Source organism: Podarcis pityusensis (assembly GCF_964106645.2).
Source record: "Podarcis pityusensis genome assembly, chromosome: 17".
Taxonomy (NCBI): Eukaryota; Metazoa; Chordata; class Lepidosauria; order Squamata; family Lacertidae; genus Podarcis; species Podarcis pityusensis.
This window is the reverse complement of record NC_138042.1, coordinates 42123683-42141598: the sequence shown is the minus strand read 5'-3', so window position 1 is coordinate 42141598 and position 17916 is coordinate 42123683. Positions and strand designations below refer to the sequence as shown.

At 42.2% G+C, this 17916-nt stretch overlaps 1 protein-coding gene across 1 annotated transcript in view; it reads left to right on the top strand.

The window, feature by feature from the left end:
- The window catches only part of SLC22A15 (solute carrier family 22 member 15), a 30041-nt gene that overhangs the window by 4372 nt on the left and 7753 nt on the right, over positions 1-17916 (top strand). The window contains exons 3-10 of the mRNA XM_080988016.1: positions 1351-1483; positions 2864-3028; positions 3729-3858; positions 8086-8301; positions 9821-9961; positions 11263-11348; positions 11921-12041; positions 16524-16596. Coding sequence (XP_080844142.1) covers positions 1351-1483; positions 2864-3028; positions 3729-3858; positions 8086-8301; positions 9821-9961; positions 11263-11348; positions 11921-12041; positions 16524-16596 — 1065 coding nt within the window. The remainder of the gene's footprint in view (positions 1-1350; positions 1484-2863; positions 3029-3728; positions 3859-8085; positions 8302-9820; positions 9962-11262; positions 11349-11920; positions 12042-16523; positions 16597-17916) is intronic.

The following is a 17916-nucleotide window of genomic DNA, read 5'->3' as shown; positions in this document are numbered from 1 at the left end:
TATCTCACAGGGTTGTTTTAAGGATAAAATATGGGTGGATAGAACTATGTATACAACACTGAGTTCCTTGGAAAAGGTGGGATATAAATGTGATAAACAAATGAATTTCCTGCATTCCCAAATTGAGATTGCTACAGACCACAGCCTTTTGGGCTGCAATATTAATCTCTTCCTCTCCCACTGCCCTGCCATTTTGCTTAGGGTCCAGGCAAAAGAAGAGTTAAAGGTTTGCTCACTGTTTTTGTCACATTCTAGTTGGTTCAAAGTAAAGCCTTAACCAAATGTAGCTCTTATAAAAATGACTTATGATCCATTCATAATCATTTTGTCTAGCTGTGATCAGATGAACATACCCAGTCCTGTGGATATTGGCATCTGTGACTTTTCTAAAAACCACCAGATTAATTCATTTGATGAAGTGGACTGGAGTCCATATAAGCTTATACCATAATAAATGTGCTAGCCTTTAAGGTTGTTACTGCAAAAACACCTAGCATGACTACTTCTCTGGAAATTGTGTGTGTGTGTTTAAAGGGGAGGAACTAGTTTATGACTCCATAAAGAAGAATAAGATCATTATTTCTTTACTGGGTTCATGAACAGTGCTATGCTTGAATGGTAACCTGAGTGTAGCTCAATCTACTTCCTCACCAAGTCTGTTTCACAACAAGCATTGCATAAGTTCATTCCATACTTCAAAGGATATGGTTTGTAGCATTTGTGAAGTATTAATTTCTAAGAAGAACTGTGGCTGAAACATATCACTGTTTCTGAGAAGATCAGCACTGAAGCTAAATTATGAAGTATATGTCTGTTTGCAGTTTTTGGCAATGGAGGTGCTAAACATACTTATTCTCAAAAGACATGTCCTATTAACAAGATTACAAAGCCCCCACCTTAATGGATTAAGTTCATACACTGGAATTGTCATATTAGCCAGTAACAAGTGAACAGAATAATGAGTATGCCTTCAGGAAATGCTTCTGCCAACTACCCCAGAGTGTTACATTTGCCATTTATCCATTGTACAGAAATACACATAATATGTACTCTGTGATCTTTTAAGAAATGCATTTTAAACTTGAAGCATCTCAATATTGGCCTTTCTTCGGAAGTTTTGCCACCCCTGTTTAGCTTCTGTATGTTGTACATGGACAATAAATATGCAATGTTACCTATAGATATAAATCAGTAAGGAGAGAAAAGTACTTTTTATTTACACTAGGAAATAACTTTTTGTCGGGTGCTAGTTGTTAGGTGCATCATAATGCTAAAGATAATTTATGGATTTTAAAAAGAAGCTCTTCCCTTCTGTTGGATTCTGCCTAACTCTGCTTTTTCTCCCCCTAGTGGTTTTTAATTGGCAACACATCATACAAGATCAGCGCTGCTAGTTCGTTTTTCTTCAGTGGTGTGTTTGTTGGAGTGATTACTTTTGGACAGCTCTCAGATCGTTTTGGACGGAAGAAAGTCTACCTTGTAGGTAAGCTGTCATCAGAAAAAGATGAAGGGAAAGCCCTCCGTCTTTCTTAGAATAGTTGTATTCTCTGCTCTGTCTAGGTATTTTAAAGGAAAGCCATGAATTTGAGTACTCTATAGACTACACTTCAGATGTTGGGAATCTCATCGTAGCTTTCTCTTTCTACAATTTGTAGGGTTTGGTCACCTTCTGGGACATTGGAGGCGTGTAGAGAGAGGGGGGAGTATGGGCTGATAATAAGAGTTTTTTTAATTTCTTGTGAAAAGAATCCATGAATGGGTTTTAATTGGGGCCCAGTTGTCCCATTTGGATTTTGGGGAATTCTCCCTTGTGTCAAACTGGCTAGTGATCTTGTGGTGCTTTGCACTGTGCTGCTTTTCTCTTCCAGTAATGTGTGCTCCTTACTTCAAGAACTCCAGATGGTCGTGGTGATCTGCAGGATTTTGTTGCAGTTTCTTTTGTGGCTCAGTCTGATCTGCATTGTGAAGAGAAACTGCAAAGCTGTCCATATGCTTTTAGCCCTATAGTTTTAACCTACTTGTCGGAAGCAGATAAAACAGCTAAATTCCTGTTACTCAAATATTCTGAATATTTATTTGTTATCCGAAATATTTGTAGCTTGCCTTCTTACTCACACATGGATCCAAGAAATTAAAACAATAACATGGGATTAGTTCACCCTCTCTAACTGAAGGCTCACAAACATAGTTACCAGTTCTCTTATGGTATAACACACACCCTGGCTTCAGGAACATCTAACAACAGATGACAGTTACAAGAGGCAAGGTTTGCCTTTGCCTGGGCTGCTGATCTTAAGTGTTGCCTCAGCTGCTCCATCTTTCTCTCCTTAGCAGCCCCCAAGCAGCAAAAAGGGCTGTGGGGACAAGATGGCAACATTCCTCACCCTGGCTCAGATATTTTGGCTGTTGCTGCCAGCTCCTAAAGCCCTGGCAAGCCCAATGTAAATAATTGCCTTGAAAATGGCCACTAGGAAAGCCTGATAGCAGCTGGCTATTAAAATGGGATAATCATATGCACTATTCATTGCAGAATTAGAATCCATTTAAAGATATGGGAGCTGCTGATTTTTAAAAAGAGAGAGGATAATTGTAAAACATGATTCCCTCCATCGGGTGTGTGTCTTTTCCATAAAGCGAACCAGACAGCGTATCCTTTCATATGTAGAGAACTTTTGTGTAAGATACAGTCAGCTATATTTTTCATTAACAAACACTACATGTGCTTTCTTGAGCAACCAAGCAGAACTGCATTAAAATATTGCACTGTGTCCACAGTGGCTAACTTTGGGAAAAGAGGAAAAAACAACAACCATCATTTACTTCTTGGGAGATGTTCTGAAGCAAATTTTTGTTTGCCTTCCAGGTTTTGCCCTTGACATTTTGTTTGCTGTTGCTAATGGATTCTCCCCTTCGTACGAGTTCTTTGCAGTCTCTCGCTTCTTGGTGGGAGTAATGAATGGTGGGATGTCATTAGTGGCTTTTGTCCTCCTGAACGAATGTGTGGGCACTGCTTATTGGGCTTTGGCAGGTACAACATTTAATTACTGATCTTTATATTAAAAGCTTGAAAAAAATTCTGGCAGCAAATCCAAATTTTAATTCATGTTTGAGAACTGCTTTATACATTATGAGATTGACGGGCACATCCAGGTAATCTGTATGCATCCAGCCATTGATTGATTGATTGATTGATTGATTACCATGTGCATACATGCTTTTGTTGGCAGCTGAGACTTGCTCTTGCTTCCATCAGTTTGTAGACAGGGTAAAAAAAAATATTAGCTTGCATGTTATGGTCATGGTGTATCCTCCAACTGTAATGTGTGAAGTAGTTTGTGTTCCCTGTATGCATACGATTGATCCTTCAGCCACAAAGCTCTGCAAATTTTCTGTTGTAAAATGCTAAGCATTCTGATTCTTACACATTTAAAATACTAGCACAAACTCTAGCCTCTGTAGGATGAGGATAACATACCTAATAGATCATGTGTTACACTGCCTAAAATTCTCAGTCCAGTTCTGCTCATGCCATGTCACCCGCAAAGTTGTTGACCTCACAAATAGTGATTTTAAGAACAGGTTGTAGCATAATTTGTCTTCTCTTTCCATCTTAAATTATCTTTATCTTTGCATCTTTGTTCAGGTAGCCTTCTTTGCCTGTCTGTTTTGTGTTAGCAAGCATCATTAAATGGTCAATAACTCTTTTTTCCCTGTCTGCCTTATGTTAGGATCAGTTGGTGGCCTCTTCTTTGCTGTGGGAATTGCCCAGTATGCTTTGTTAGGATATCTCATTCGCTCCTGGAGAATACTAGCAGTTGTGGTTAACCTGGAGGGAACAGTAGTCTTCCTCCTGTCTCTGTAAGTTACCTACCTTAAAATTGTTCTGGTGGTGTTCATGAAAAGGTTCACTTATCGCTGAATAAAAGTAGTAGTTGTCTCTCTTTCTTGCACCCCTTTAAAGTATTTTAAGCTGTTTGATTTCTACTTTCCCTGATCCTACTTTCTCTAAGCCTGGACATAGATTTAGCCTCTTCTCATAGGATATTTCTAGACTCTTTCATCTTAACAGTCCTTAGAATCCTTTTCAGTGTCTGTCTTGACATGTGCTCCCCAGAACTGAACACAAAGATTCAGGATGTGGTTTTAGCAGTGCTAAAGGGAAAAGGAATACTACAGAATTGTGCCAGCACTGCTCCTGTTCATAGGGTTGACCTTGGCCTTGTGCGACAGCATCACCTTTTGTCTTGTTAGTTTTATCCACTCTGCTCCCTAAATCTGTCTTTGAAGTGTTGCTGCCTTGCCAGATTCCCACCATTTTAAGAGCCATTGTGTGGCTTTTTCCTGCTTTGTCTTCCTTCCTTTATGTTCTGATAAACTCTGCCAAGTTCTGATCATCCAAGTTAGTTGCCACCTGTTCCAAGATTTCATAAGCTGTAAGCTTCAGACTTCTTTCCCCTAATGCCATCTGTAGCCACTGCTTTAGAGGTAGGCTTTCAGTTACACAGAGGCAGACACTTGTTAGGATGAAGACAGACTTAGGATTTGAAGAGCGTTTGCAAGAGGCATTTCATCTACATTATAAACTGGCATTGACATCTGTAATCTACAGACACACACCTTAAGTTGAGCACTGCATCAGCCTTCAGTCTTGCCTCTCTTGTGCTTCTAGCAAGTTGCTTATTACTTTCCCTTTTTTTGATGATGCATATAAATTTGCTTATTCATTCAAATGAGGAGAAAAAGTTTGAAAATCAGTTGCAAAACTGCTCTGGAATTTTGGGTGGTAGGGAAGGTGCTTGATTGATGTAGGAAGTACATGTCCACCAAAACTGACTTTTCCTTGTTGAAAGTAAATTACTTTTTTTTTTTTTTAGAGTTCAGTTGAAAGGTACATGTGTGAGAGAGACAGAGAGTGAGTGACTGGATGTATTTAGCAAACGGTCTTGGTTGCATCGGTGTTACATATGAAATTACCTGAGCAGGTGGGGAACGGGATTCAGCCTGCAGGGCCATGATGATGGATGTGGGAGGCTGATTCCAGTTGGGTTTGCATTTGACACCAAATTGAAAAGGCACAGGGAGTGCACTAGAAGGCCCCTCACTGTTCCTTTGCAAAGGCATCTTTACCTGTGGCTGCCCCACACCTGATGACAAGTGGGCGTGGCTTGGGGGAAATGGCTTTGTGGGCCAAATTAGGACCTCCATCAGCCTGATTTGGCCTACGGGCTGGAAGTGTTTCCCATGCTTGTCTCGTACAAATTGAAAACTTCAAGCAGCAATGAAAAATGGATGATTTCAATAAGGCTGCAGTAACTTTATCTGGAGAAGCCCAAGTATGTTTTGGGGGGGTGCTAGTGCACATCCGCCATTCAGTTATATGCTGGTGGCAGGACAGAGCATGGTCAAACAATGCATAATCTTTGAGCGCAATGTGATTCCTGGTACAAGACCCAGGTTTTACATTTCCCCTTTGTGGTTTTGCTTTATTTTACATAGCATTATTTGGTTGATTGCAGGAGGCTTTAGGCAGTTCATACCTGGTGAATTGAAGTTGCTCCCTTGCTTATGATAGCACAGTGGATGGAAGTCCATAGGCACCTATACTCTTCAAAAATTAGCAGCAGTCTGATTGCTAAACACAAATAATGTGAAGGCCTTTCCCAAGATACAACTGTGCAATCCAGACTCTAGATGAAATGTCGTAATTTCTTCTTCAAAAATGTTTCTAGTCTTATTGGGTGCAGAGTAGCTTGACAAATTAAAGGTTCAGGGAGAATGTATTTCCCAAATAATCATTTCAAAGGCCATACTACTAGTTTTAAAGTTTTCAATACAGTGCAATTTTGTACACACTTACTCAGAAATAAGTTATATTATGTTCAACAGGGTTTCCTCCAAGGTAAGTATGCATAGGGTTGCAGACTGAATTAAATAATAGAATTGTAGAGTTGGAAGGGGCAGTGGGGGTCATCTAGTCCAGCCCCCTGCAATGCAGGAATCTTTCACCCAATGTGGGCTCGAACCCATGACCCTGGGCTTAAAGAGGCTCAGGCTCTACTGCAGATATAAGTAATTACAAGCATAGTTTAATTCATAAATACTTTAAGTAGGTCAAAATATTCATAATAGGTTATGAAATAAAGAAATACTTGAAAAAGGAAAGAAGTAATCTCTTTATAATCTAAAAGTATAATAAAATAATAATCATTTTACAATAATGTAAATAAATTGTACATATGCATATTCTACTGAAACTTGTTCTAAAACACAATCACCATTACCCAGCACTCTAAAAAATCCATATAGTGTTGCCTCTCTTATGTAGTATGTTGACAGATAACATCACAGCATCCCAGATACTTTTGACACATTCTGAAATGGAAGGGAATGAGCCCCCCCCCCCCCCGACTTTTGCAAAATTTTCTTTGCTGCAAATAATAAATTTACTGTTACTTCCATATTGTCTTCAATAATAACTTACCTAATAATCCAAAAACTTTATTGTTATCTGATATTCTAATACTTCTGAAATGACATTAAAATTGTGTTCCAATATACCTGAATTGTTGTGCAACTCATATGAAAAACATATGAAAAATCCGTTTGTGACATACTATATCTCCAACTCTTGTCCTGAACTGAAGCATATATTTTGTTCAGTCTATATATGGCCAAATACCACTGACAATAAAAGGGAAGAAAGGAATCTTAGCATCTGACTGAGAATGTTGATATATGTGATCTACAATTTTTAAATAAAAATACATGTTCATTACAGAATATTATGACAGTGATAATTTATTATTTGTATTATTACAGAATATGCATATTTTGAATAATAGGGAGATGAACTGTGTCATTGTCAATTGCTATTCTCAATACTTTTCCATACCACTGCTTTCACACTGCTTTTTCAAGTTCTGTATTAAGTTTACGTTTGCACATTCAGAATTTTCCTAAATTAGCTGAACATGGCTGCATTCAGTGCACAGTTGTGAGCTGCAGTCCTACAAAATTGGTCTTGTTTATCTCTGTGCAAAGCAGCAAAGATTGAAGTCTATTTGCAGTATAAAACTTGTTCATGACTGTCAAGGCTGCCTCAAGTCTCAGCTCACAAAAGACCAACGCCTATCTCTTCTTATATACAAAAGTGTTTATTGCAGTTCATTGTTTGCTTCACATCCGAGGCGCGCAGCCCTACGTCTGCTAGGCTTAGACCGCTGAAGTCCCCTCTGAATCCGTCCCTCCCCTGCACCAGTTTAAGAGGCTTGCGCTGCTCCACCTCTTTCTCTCTTTCCTTTTCCGCAGGGTCTTTCTGCCCGCTGGGGTTTCGCCCCTCCTGGATTCCTCTGACGCGGAATCAGACTGCTCTTGCCCCCTCCTGCGGGCTTTGGGACCTGGCCCCTCCTCCGGGCTCCCTGTACTTCCGCGCGCCTCTACATTTGAACTTGGCGCGCGCGCCCAACCTCTAACCTTCCTTTTAACAGCTACACTACTCCCTTCACTACTCCCCTCCCCTTCCGGGAGGGTGGCTTGCTCCGACCTCCCTCCTTTCTCTGCTGCCGGAGCCGCTTCCCCTGATACACTGAAACCTCCACCCCCTTCGCTGCACTCTGGCGGGGAGGCTGGTCCTGACGCCCAGCTGCCACTTTGGGATCCCCCGCTGGCCCCCTGCTCCTGACACGTCCCCCCTGGGGCTCCCCTGGCCTTGACCACCGGCGCCCCCTTCTGGGAATCCTCTGATTCGCTGGAAAGACTCATGGAATCTCTTGAGTCATTGTCATCCTCTTCCTCGCTGTCTTGGGATTCATCCCCATCGCTCTCCATCTCCTGCCTACCCTGTGCCTCTGTCCCTGAACCCCTGACAATGACTGTACTTTTTTCTTTTTTACCAGAAGTGCCAATATTGAGTAGTCATAGAATCATAGAATCATAGAGTTGGAAGAGACCACAAGGGCCATCGAGTCCAACCCCCTGCCAAGCAGGAAACACCATCAGAGCACTCCTGACATATGGTTGTCAAGCCTCTGCTTAAAGACTCTAACGCCATCTGGGGAATGTTTTCTCTCGTTTTGTCCTTTGTAGATTCATTCCTGAATCACCTCGTTGGTTGTATTCGCAAGGACGGCTGAGTGAAGCTGAAGATTCCCTCTACCTCATTGCAAAGAGGAACCGCAAACCAAAGTGCACTTTTTCACTTAAACTCCCTACTGAACGGAGTTATAAAGAGACCAGTAGCATCCTGGACCTGTTCCGGTACAAGATCCTTTTGGGACGTACTCTGATCATGATGTTCATCTGGTACTTACACTATCTTTTGATCTGATTTTGAAATTGCTACTACTGTACTGTTCAAATACAACAAGATAGGCATGTTCTGTCTTTCTGGGGGGAAATATGTGGCTGTTACAGCCCCAAACTCTTTTTTAAAAAAACTCCATTTGGAGTTTTATGGTTTTAAATATTTTTTACAAGAACAAAAAAACCGTAGAATATCAAAGATCAGAGCCTGTGGGATTATTTTAGTACATAATTACACAAAGACCAAGTGGTCCTTGAATGGTAGAGTAAAAATCATTTTGTGAGCACATTTTCCATGTGGCTTGACATTTTAATACGAATATTACAAGACAGTTTGAGTAATGTCTCTTTGTTAGATAGCTGGAAGACCACTGACATGTACAAATGTAGTTTATGTTGTCTGGATCAAAGCAGAACCTTTTTTGTTTTGTTTAATGAAAGAAATAAGACTTGGAGGTTCAGTGATCTGAATGGAAAGGTTGGCTTTAGGAGCTTGTAAAGAAAGCATGCAATGGAAGGCAACTGGAGAACACCAAAGGAAGGCGGTGCCAGGGTGTGTGGATGTTTAGTGTGCTTTTTCTGGACTTTTAGCTGCACTGGTCTGCTATTTTCAAGCCTGTCATTTAGACTAGCAAGGATCGCTCAAGGGTCCCTGGGTGCTGATTCAGTGTACCTGATAATCTAAAAAAACAAAAAACCCTGCCTGGAAATGCTTTAGATACCCAATGCCAAAATGTAATTCATATTTATATTGCCCTGATCATGCATTTGTAATGCTGATATTATGCTTGACCTTTAAAGCCCTTTGCGGCCTAGGACCCTTGTACCTATGGGACTGCCTCTCCCGGTATGCCCTGCGGAAGACCTTAAGGTCCATAAATAGCAACACCCTAAAGGTCCCAGGCCCTAAGGAAGTCAGATTAGCCTCAACCAGAGCCAGGGCCTTTTCAACACTGGCTCCGGCCTGGTGGAACGCTCTGTCTCATGAGACCAGGGCCCAGCAGGATCTGATTTCTTTCTGCAGGGCCTGTAAGACAGAGTTGTCCCGCCTGGCCTTTGGCTTGGAACCAGCCTGATACCCTCCCCCTCTTTCCTTTTCCTTCTGTGATGGAACCCCTCTCTGGGGACTTCCCTGGCTTTTCTGGCCCATGGAGGACCAGTCTGGATAGTTGGCCTTCGTGAAGATTTGACATTTCCTCTCCCCAAACAGTTTTTGATCTGGGCTTCCACTGAAATGAGGCTGCATTTTAAGTAGTATTTTAATGGTGTTTTTAAGTTGTATTTTAATCAATTGTTTTCATACCTGATGTTAGCCTGCCTGAGCCCGGTCTTGGCCGGGGAGGGCAGGGTATAAATAAAAATAAAAATAAATAAATAAATATTGAGGAGCCCCAGTCAATAAGTTCCATGCCTAAAGCATAACATCCTTCTCTGAGTTCAAGGTTACAGCTACTCTATAGGCAAAAAAGTAGAAGAAGCAACCTTGCATTTTACATCTCTTCCTTTTTACTCGCTACAGGTTCGTATGCAGCTTGGTTTATTATGGTCTTACTCTCAATGTGGGCGACCTGGGTGGCAGTGTCTATGCCAACCTGGCTCTTTCTGGGCTAATAGAGATTCCGGCATACCCTCTCTGCATCTACTTGATTGGCAAAAAATGGTGAGTGTTGGAATGCTAGATAAATTTCTTTTTTACCGCTTTCTTTCTTTCTTTCTTTCTTTCTTTCTTTCTTTTGAGTGGCAGCAGCAGTGGGTGAGGTTGTGGATACTTCCTGGTGAGAAGGGGGAAAGGAGAGAATTAGAAAAAGCAGGTGGCAGGAAGAGATCTCGAAAGATCCTGTCCCATCCAGAGGAAGGGGGAGGCAAGAAATCATCTCAAGAGATTCCCTCTTCTGCGGGTCTGCGTACATCTGCCCCTTCTCCTAGGTAGATGCTATTCATGTAATCAGCCCTCTAGCCTAGTCATCTTTCTCATGATTATCAGTTTCATTGCTGTGTGTGCTACTTAGCCTGACTCTGTTCTTCTGCAGTAAGCAATGCTATACTATTTTCCTCTAGCGTGGGAGGCGCTTGCATTTCTTCATTTGAAAATAATTGAGATCGATCCCCAAGGAAAAGTGAATAAGAAGATACTGGCATAAAAGATACTGGGCATAAAAAAGTAAACCAATACATGCAGGAATGCAACGTTCATGAAAAACTTTTTTTGTCAAGCTCCGGAGGGGTAGCCTTGTTAGTCCATTGCAGGAAACACTACAAAGAGTTTTGTAGCACTTTAAAGACTGAAATATTGTGTATGCGGCATGCGTGTATCTCTTGAGGTGGTGTTGTGGTGTGTCTTGTCACATGAGGTATATTGCAAGACCTGGCATCATGATGATCTCACGATGTGACATGATATGATGTTTCACATCACTTGGCATTATGTGGCACAAGATATGGCAACCTGACATGATGGTGCATGAAGTAGTATATCTCATGAAGCATTCATGCACAGGTATAGAGGAATTACTATAAATGGGCCCCAAAGGGAATGGAATATAGAAGATCTAGTAGGTTTATGAAGACTCCCAACGATAGTAATTGGTGGCAGTGCAAGTCTTCCTAGGTTTGCTCTCCTAATTTAACACCCATAGTGGGTGTTTCAAGTTAAGACCTAAACAAAACAAAACCTAATAAGAAATCCTAGTTCAATTTTCTTTCCTGGTGACTCCTTTTAATGTTTTTGTTGTTGATGATGATGGTGACAAGTGGTAATTAGGAATTTGGGTAATAGGTGCCTGAGATGATTTTGACATTCTAAGAGATATTTGTTTTTATCTCTGCCTCTCTTCAAAAATCTGGAATAACTTTGTTGACTGGAGAGTAATAGGCTTCCTGCACTGAAGCCCTGGATGTAAAGGGAGCTTGTTTTCTACTTGCTTTGCATTTTCATTGTTCTCTATCTTTCCGGTTCTTCAGGTTTGGCCGTAAACGGACGCTTGCAGCATTTTTGTTCCTGGGAGGACTAGCCTCTCTTATCGTCACGTTTCTTCCAGAAAAGAAAGGTAAAAGTGTTGTTCTTTTAACTATGGAGCAGACGGCAGGAGGCCAGCATCTTGCAGTGAAGGTTTTCTCAAATCTGTAGGGGAGCAGCAATCTCCAGCTGCTTATATGGAGAGTTTTGCCTTGGGCAGCTGGAACCAGACACACAATAAATAACTGGTCTTAGAAGCTTGAGAAGTAGTTAAAAATGTAACCCATCTGATTCCTAAGTCCAGCCTCTCTAAGAGTGTCTCCTTTTGAGCCCGCAGCAGAAGACTTGGTCATGTTCACTGGGTCTCTTCTGAGTAAATCTTAGTTGGACACCATGAAGGGAACCGTTCCTCTTCTGTGAACACAACATTAAATGGCGCTTCTCTTAGTTCCCCAGTACAAGGCCAGGTGGCGGTTTGACCAGAGTGTGCTTTCTGTCAAACAAGCTCCCTGAAACTCCTCCTCCTTTGATAAAATGGGAACAGGCTGGTTTTCCTGTTGCCTAGCAAGAGGGTGGGGGGGGGGTCAACTTTCAGCCTAAAGCCAAAAGGCCATCCTTGCTTACTACAGCATCTTTACAAGCTTTGCATTTCTCCCCCAACAGCTACAGGAGTGTTTGCCATTGTAAACAGCCGCTCATTGTCTTTACTGGGAAAACTGACAATCAGTGCAGCATTTAACATTGTCTATATCTACACATCAGAGCTTTATCCTACAGTGATCAGGTAAGACAGGTTCAGTTTGGTGGCTTCTATTTATGTGAGACCACCTGACTTTTCTTCTTGGGAGGCACCGTTCAGTTTAAATTCATAGGTCCTTGTTTTTAGGGTGGGTTGCAGTATCTCTATAACTGCAGGTCCTTTCCCTGAGGGGCTTCCAGATGAGAATTCGACTTCTCCCCATTCCCAAATGCAAAATTTAAATGTGAACATCCCTGTTTAGCCAAAGAAATTCACTTGAATGTTAGCTTCCTTTTGTGGGAATGTTGAGGAAAGTAGGAGAGGTTATACTGATTGAATATTATCCCTCCTCACTCATGCTAGTGAGCAAGGAGCAGAGCATCTTCCCTTGCACATTGCTGGAAGCAAGCTGATGGATTCGTGAGAATCATTTAAGTTAAGCAGTCCAGTCTGGCTTGTCCAGTCCGGATTGTTCCTGGTAAATTTCCCCTTTATTTCCCTCTTAAAAAGAATAATAACACGACAGTCTTCTTTAAAAGTAATGGTACTTTCAGTTCACAGTAGTATCCTGAAGGCAGGCTTTATCTTGTAGTTACAGTTACATCTGTAGAGAAAAGAAGTCTGAGCTAGGCCTCAGACTTTCTACCTTGTGGCTTCCATCCTCTGTACGAATGAGCCTTGTGCTGCTGGCTAAGAGCCAGCAGAGGAATCCGAAAGTAGAAAATGGTAAAAGGTGAAAAGAGGAAGATGGCTGCGTCGCTAGCCCTTTTGTAGGGCCTGCTGGAGTCCCACCCATCTACCTGGTCACACACGGGGGGGGGGGGGAGGAGGCTCCAGAGCAGGTATGACAGGAAGTCCTCCCATCTGGAGCAACATTCTCCTGTGTGTCCACGCTAGGCAACAGGAAATATTATATTTGACTGCTTCAGTTATGATACATCCCACACCTTTATTATTTAGTCCGAGGAGTCCATACAGAAATACTAAAGGAGTTTGTTGTTTCTCTGGGATTAAGAAGGCATTCAGAAAGGAATGTGTTAAGCCCTTCTGCTACCCAGGAAGGCAAGGAACATGTGACTAACTCTTTGTGCTGTATCCCATCCTCTAGGCTTCTCCCAAGTATGTTCCTTTGCCTTTGCCTGGGACTGAGCTTCTGTTCAACCTCTCTTAGAACTCAGTTTCCCTCCTCATTTTAACATTGGCTATTCTTCCTTAAAAAGTGACAAACGACTTTCTCCTTCTGTTTTACGGCCTTTTCCCTTTTTAAAAAAAATGGCTTCTTTTTTGCTTGTGGCTCAGTTGGTCACACAAGAAGCAGGAGCTGTTAAAAAAAGATGAGGAGGACACAGCGTGTCCCACGGGTCAAACAGCCTTAAGCAAAAAAGCCGCCTTCCAGTTCTGTGGCTGAGCCGTCCACTGGCAGCTTCCACTGCAAACTCTTTCATTCTGCTCCAGAGCAGGTGGAGCTGCTTCAGCTTCCACTGTACTGGGAAGCCAGTTCCTGCTGCCATCAGGGGTGTATCTCTTATCAAGTCTGCTTTTGAGTCCTTCCATGCCAGGGAACGTGCAGAGCTCATGCAAAACTTCTGGAAAGCTCAGCAGCATTCAAAGGAGACTGATGCTTATCTCCCATATGTGGTGACTTGGGAGTAACTGATGTGGAAGTGGGAGGCATTCTAGGCACCATTTTCTGTGCTAGGCACCGTCTTCAGAGGCAAAGGATTCAGGCAGAGCAGAATTTCTCTGCCAGGAGGTTGAACAGCCATCTATTATTTTTTTTAATGATATTTATTGAAAATTTTTAGAATTACAAAAGAGAACAAAGCAGAAAAAGAGAAAGAAAAAACAAAAAAAATCACATCAAACAATACAAATTCAAAAAACAAAAATACACCACAAACGCTCAAAAACAAATCCATCATTCTCAAATCCTCAACTGTCATTACCTTCTTTCTTTGATACTACACTTGATCTTAGCCAAAAGGCCGAGAAGCGATATTACCTTCTTTCTTTGACCTCCTCCTCCTCCCTTTTTTTGTATCCTAGTTGTTAATTGTCACAGCAAATCCTTTCCATATTTCATAATATTCTGTCATTACATTACCTTAATCTATTTTAATCTTATCTTACTATAAAGAACCTTAAAGCTTAAAACTTAAATCTTATTTTTACCAACTTCTCATAACCATAATATTCTTACATAATTCTTTAAACATTTTTATAAAGCCAAGTAATTTCGTTCCAACATTTTTCTAACATTCATCAATTTTATAAAGCAATCCTAGTAGTAATAAAAAGAAATAAAAACAATCCAATCTTCATCCAGCGTCCCTTCCTCCTGGTCCCGGGTTTTGTCAGTTCTTATTATCCCATCGATCTAGCGCATTAACCTGGTAACCTTGTATCCGAGGCCCTTAAGTCTCTTCCATGTCCCTTCCGCAGCTCTTCTTCATATTTATAACTGTATTTTCCTTTGTCTCCTGCTCCTTTCACTCGTGGGAACTCCAGCTTAACAATGTTTTTGACCCTTCTCGACAAATCAGCCCCTTTTCCATAGTCCACACTAAACTCCATGTGGTATTTAAGAACATGTTTCAAAATCCTTCCAAAATTAAGAGCCCCCACAACCCCAAACATCTCACGGCCCATTGCCAGACTTGAAAAGTCCAAACATCCCTGCATAGGGGGGTCTATCCAACCCCCCATTTCCAAACCAAACCATACTTTATCTTTCCAAATCTGGCTTTTTCCAAGTTCATTTGTCAAGTCCAAAAGCTCATGTTCCTGCTGGGCCACAGCTCCCTTCATCTCTGGCGCCCAAGATTCAGCAACATCCTCTTCCCTCATCTGTTTTGTCAGGGCACACTCCTGATTTAATTCCTGGGTGGGCTCCATATAATTTCCCACTGCCTGTTCAAAATTTCTGATCGCATCAGTCATCAAGTCCGTCTTTTCATGTAGCTGTTCCAGTAGGGCATTTGTTTTACAGAAAGCACACAACAGAGCTTCTGAATACATTGTCCTGCAAGGTCAGAAGTCTATTCCCACGATTGTAATCTGTAACAGCTGCTAGCTCCCCGGAGTTGGTTACAGTTTCACAGTCTCCCTCTAGGGGGAAAACTTCTATTTGTTCTTTCTTTTAAAGACAAGTCTAACAACAAAGTTTCCTTTTTCAGATATTTTGTCAATATTTGTTCCTTTAAAATGCGAAGGGGAACAATGGAATCAATGTTTCTCTTCTTATAGCTATCTGACAAAAACGTTTGTCTCTGGTCAATGAGCTTCAAAAAATGTCAGTCCTGACACCCCGCTCCAGGATCAGGATGGTGGAAAGTTACTTTACTTTACACTCACTTCTGCAGGTTTAAACAGTCCGAAACCCCCCCCCCTCTTCTCCTGCTTCCGAAGGGGGGTTCAACAATTTTAAATGATGAAAGTTAATCTTTTACAAGCGATTTTCTGAGCTCTAGTTTGCCATGTCTTTGCTTTAATCTATCTACAAGAAACGGAAGGCTGACTTCCTGTTTAGACCTTCCTGTTTCAGTGCCAATTGAGGTAAACTTTTAAGTCCAATTTTCCTTTCTGCTCGCAAGTCCTTATTTAAAGTCCAATTGTCCGAAATTTAAGTACTCACGGGTGATTATTTTAGAAGCCAAATTGTCCCAGGCAGCGCTCTCCGGCAACGGCTGTGCGGCTTCGCTCCACGGAAGAAGCAGTTGACTCTCAGCACCACGCCACTTCCCCCTCTTCGCTCCAGAGCCCGTTAGTGGGTTCTTTTGCGGGTTGGGGGGGCGCTAAAGGTGCCCGCCGAGTCCCATGGTCACAGGCTTCATCCGCCTGTGATTTTTGAAAGGGTCCCCGCTTCGCTGTAGCGGAAAAGACCCGTTTCGCGTGGAGCTAGTCCCTCCAGATCAGAGGGAGTCCGCCATTGCCGATGGCGCCACCCCGGAAGTCCCGAGGTTGAACAGCCATCTAAAGCAGATTTTTCATTAGAAAACAGGCAACATTCTACCCCTGCACAAAATAATTCATTCTATTTCTCCTTCAGCCTCCCTTGAATCCACCTCAGTCAATAATATATATATTTATTTAGGTGATTTATAGCCCAATCTTATTAAAATTATCCCAGAGCAGGATGTAAAAATTGGTAATGCATAATAATACAATATAAAAAACTAAACCACAGCAATAAATCAAAAGTACATCATAGCACCACAAGAGTGACAGACCATTGCCTCCAGTCAGTTAAGCAAATGCTTGACTAAGTAATGTCTTTACAAGTTGCCTAAAGCCCTCACCATTGAAATGTACCACAATCATAGGGGGGAGGAGGGCTGTGTAGCCTCATAGAGAACCACCTGGGGCCACTTCCCTGTGGGCAGGCAGTGTTCGCCATTGCTGAGTATTGTCAGGCTTATTAAATAGATATTTTCAGCAATCTGCAGGTACTCTTCAGGACTTGAAAGCTTAGTCCTAAGCCTACAGGAAAAATGCTTCATGTAAATGTAACTGTTTTATTTCCCGCAGGAATGTTGGAATGGGAGCCTGTTCCATGTTCTCCCGAATTGGTGGGATCATCGCTCCTTTTGTTCCGTCTTTGGTTTGTACCGATTTTTCCTTCTCTTACCCACGCTTTCCCCCAAACTGGGCAGTAGCAAAATGCAAAGTACATTTTGCGTGGGTTCAGTTTGGCTTTGACTCTGACGTTCAGAATTCTTGAAAATTGCCAGGTGCATGGGACAGTTGGCTTTGGGGTAGACACGACTTTTGCTGGCTGATGCAACTTTGAAGAGTCCTAAACTCCCCTTGCACATGATAAAGCTGTAGTGATAGAATCATAGAGTTGGAAGAGACCACAAGGGCCATCGAGTCCAACCCCCTGCCAAGCAGGAAACACCATCAGAGCACTCCTGACATATGGTTGTCAAGCCTCTGCTTAAAGACCTCCAAAGAAGGAGACTCCACCACACTCCTTGGCAGCAAATTCCACTGTCAAACAGCTCTTACTGTCAGGAAGTTCTTCCTAATGTTTAGGTGGAATCTTCTTTCTTGTAGTTTGGATCCATTGCTCCGTGTCCGCTTCTCTGGAGCAGCAGAAAACAACCTTTCTCCCTCCTCTATGTGACATCCTTTTCTATATTTGAACATGGCTATCATATCACCACTTAACCTCCTCTTCTCCAGGCTAAACATGCCCAGCTCCCTTAGCCGTTCCTCATAAGGCATCGTTTCCAGGCCTTTGACCATTTTGGTTGCCCTCCTCTGGACACGTTCCAGTTTGTCAGTGTCCTTCTTGAACTGTGGTGCCCAGAACTGGACACAGTACTCCAGGTGAGGTCTGACCAGAGCAGAATACAGTGGCACTATTACTTCCCTTGATCTAGATGCTATACTCCTATTGATGCAGCCCAGAATTGCATTGGCTTTTTTAGCTGCCGCATCACACTGATAGTTTCCTGTGAATAAAGATGTGTGAGAGAGAAAGGGATAGGGGAGGGAAAAGGCAATGCAGAGCTGCCTAAGCATTCAGGTGGGCCACCTGCAGCTGGTGGACCTGTTGAAAATAGATGAACAAAGCCACCTTGTAAAGGCTCAGTCCATTGGCCTATTTAGTCAAGTTCTCCCTGCTGTGCTTGCCAGCAGCTCTTCAAGAATGTTGTTCATATTTGTGAGAGTAGAGTGGGAGCCAGAGCTCCTTCAGAGAGTTTTTGTAATAGTCTGTCATGAGAGTTCTGTTCCTTCCACCCTTGACCCTGACAGGTGTGGCTAGGGCATAGATGTCTGAGTCTGGTTCTTCTGTCTCCCCTCTCTTCCATACTATCCCTCTCTCCAGACTCCGTTTTTGTAACTGTGCTCTTGCACTACCCAATTTTTGTTGTCTCTGCATAATTTGGGGTCAGTTCACATGACCAATAGGGAC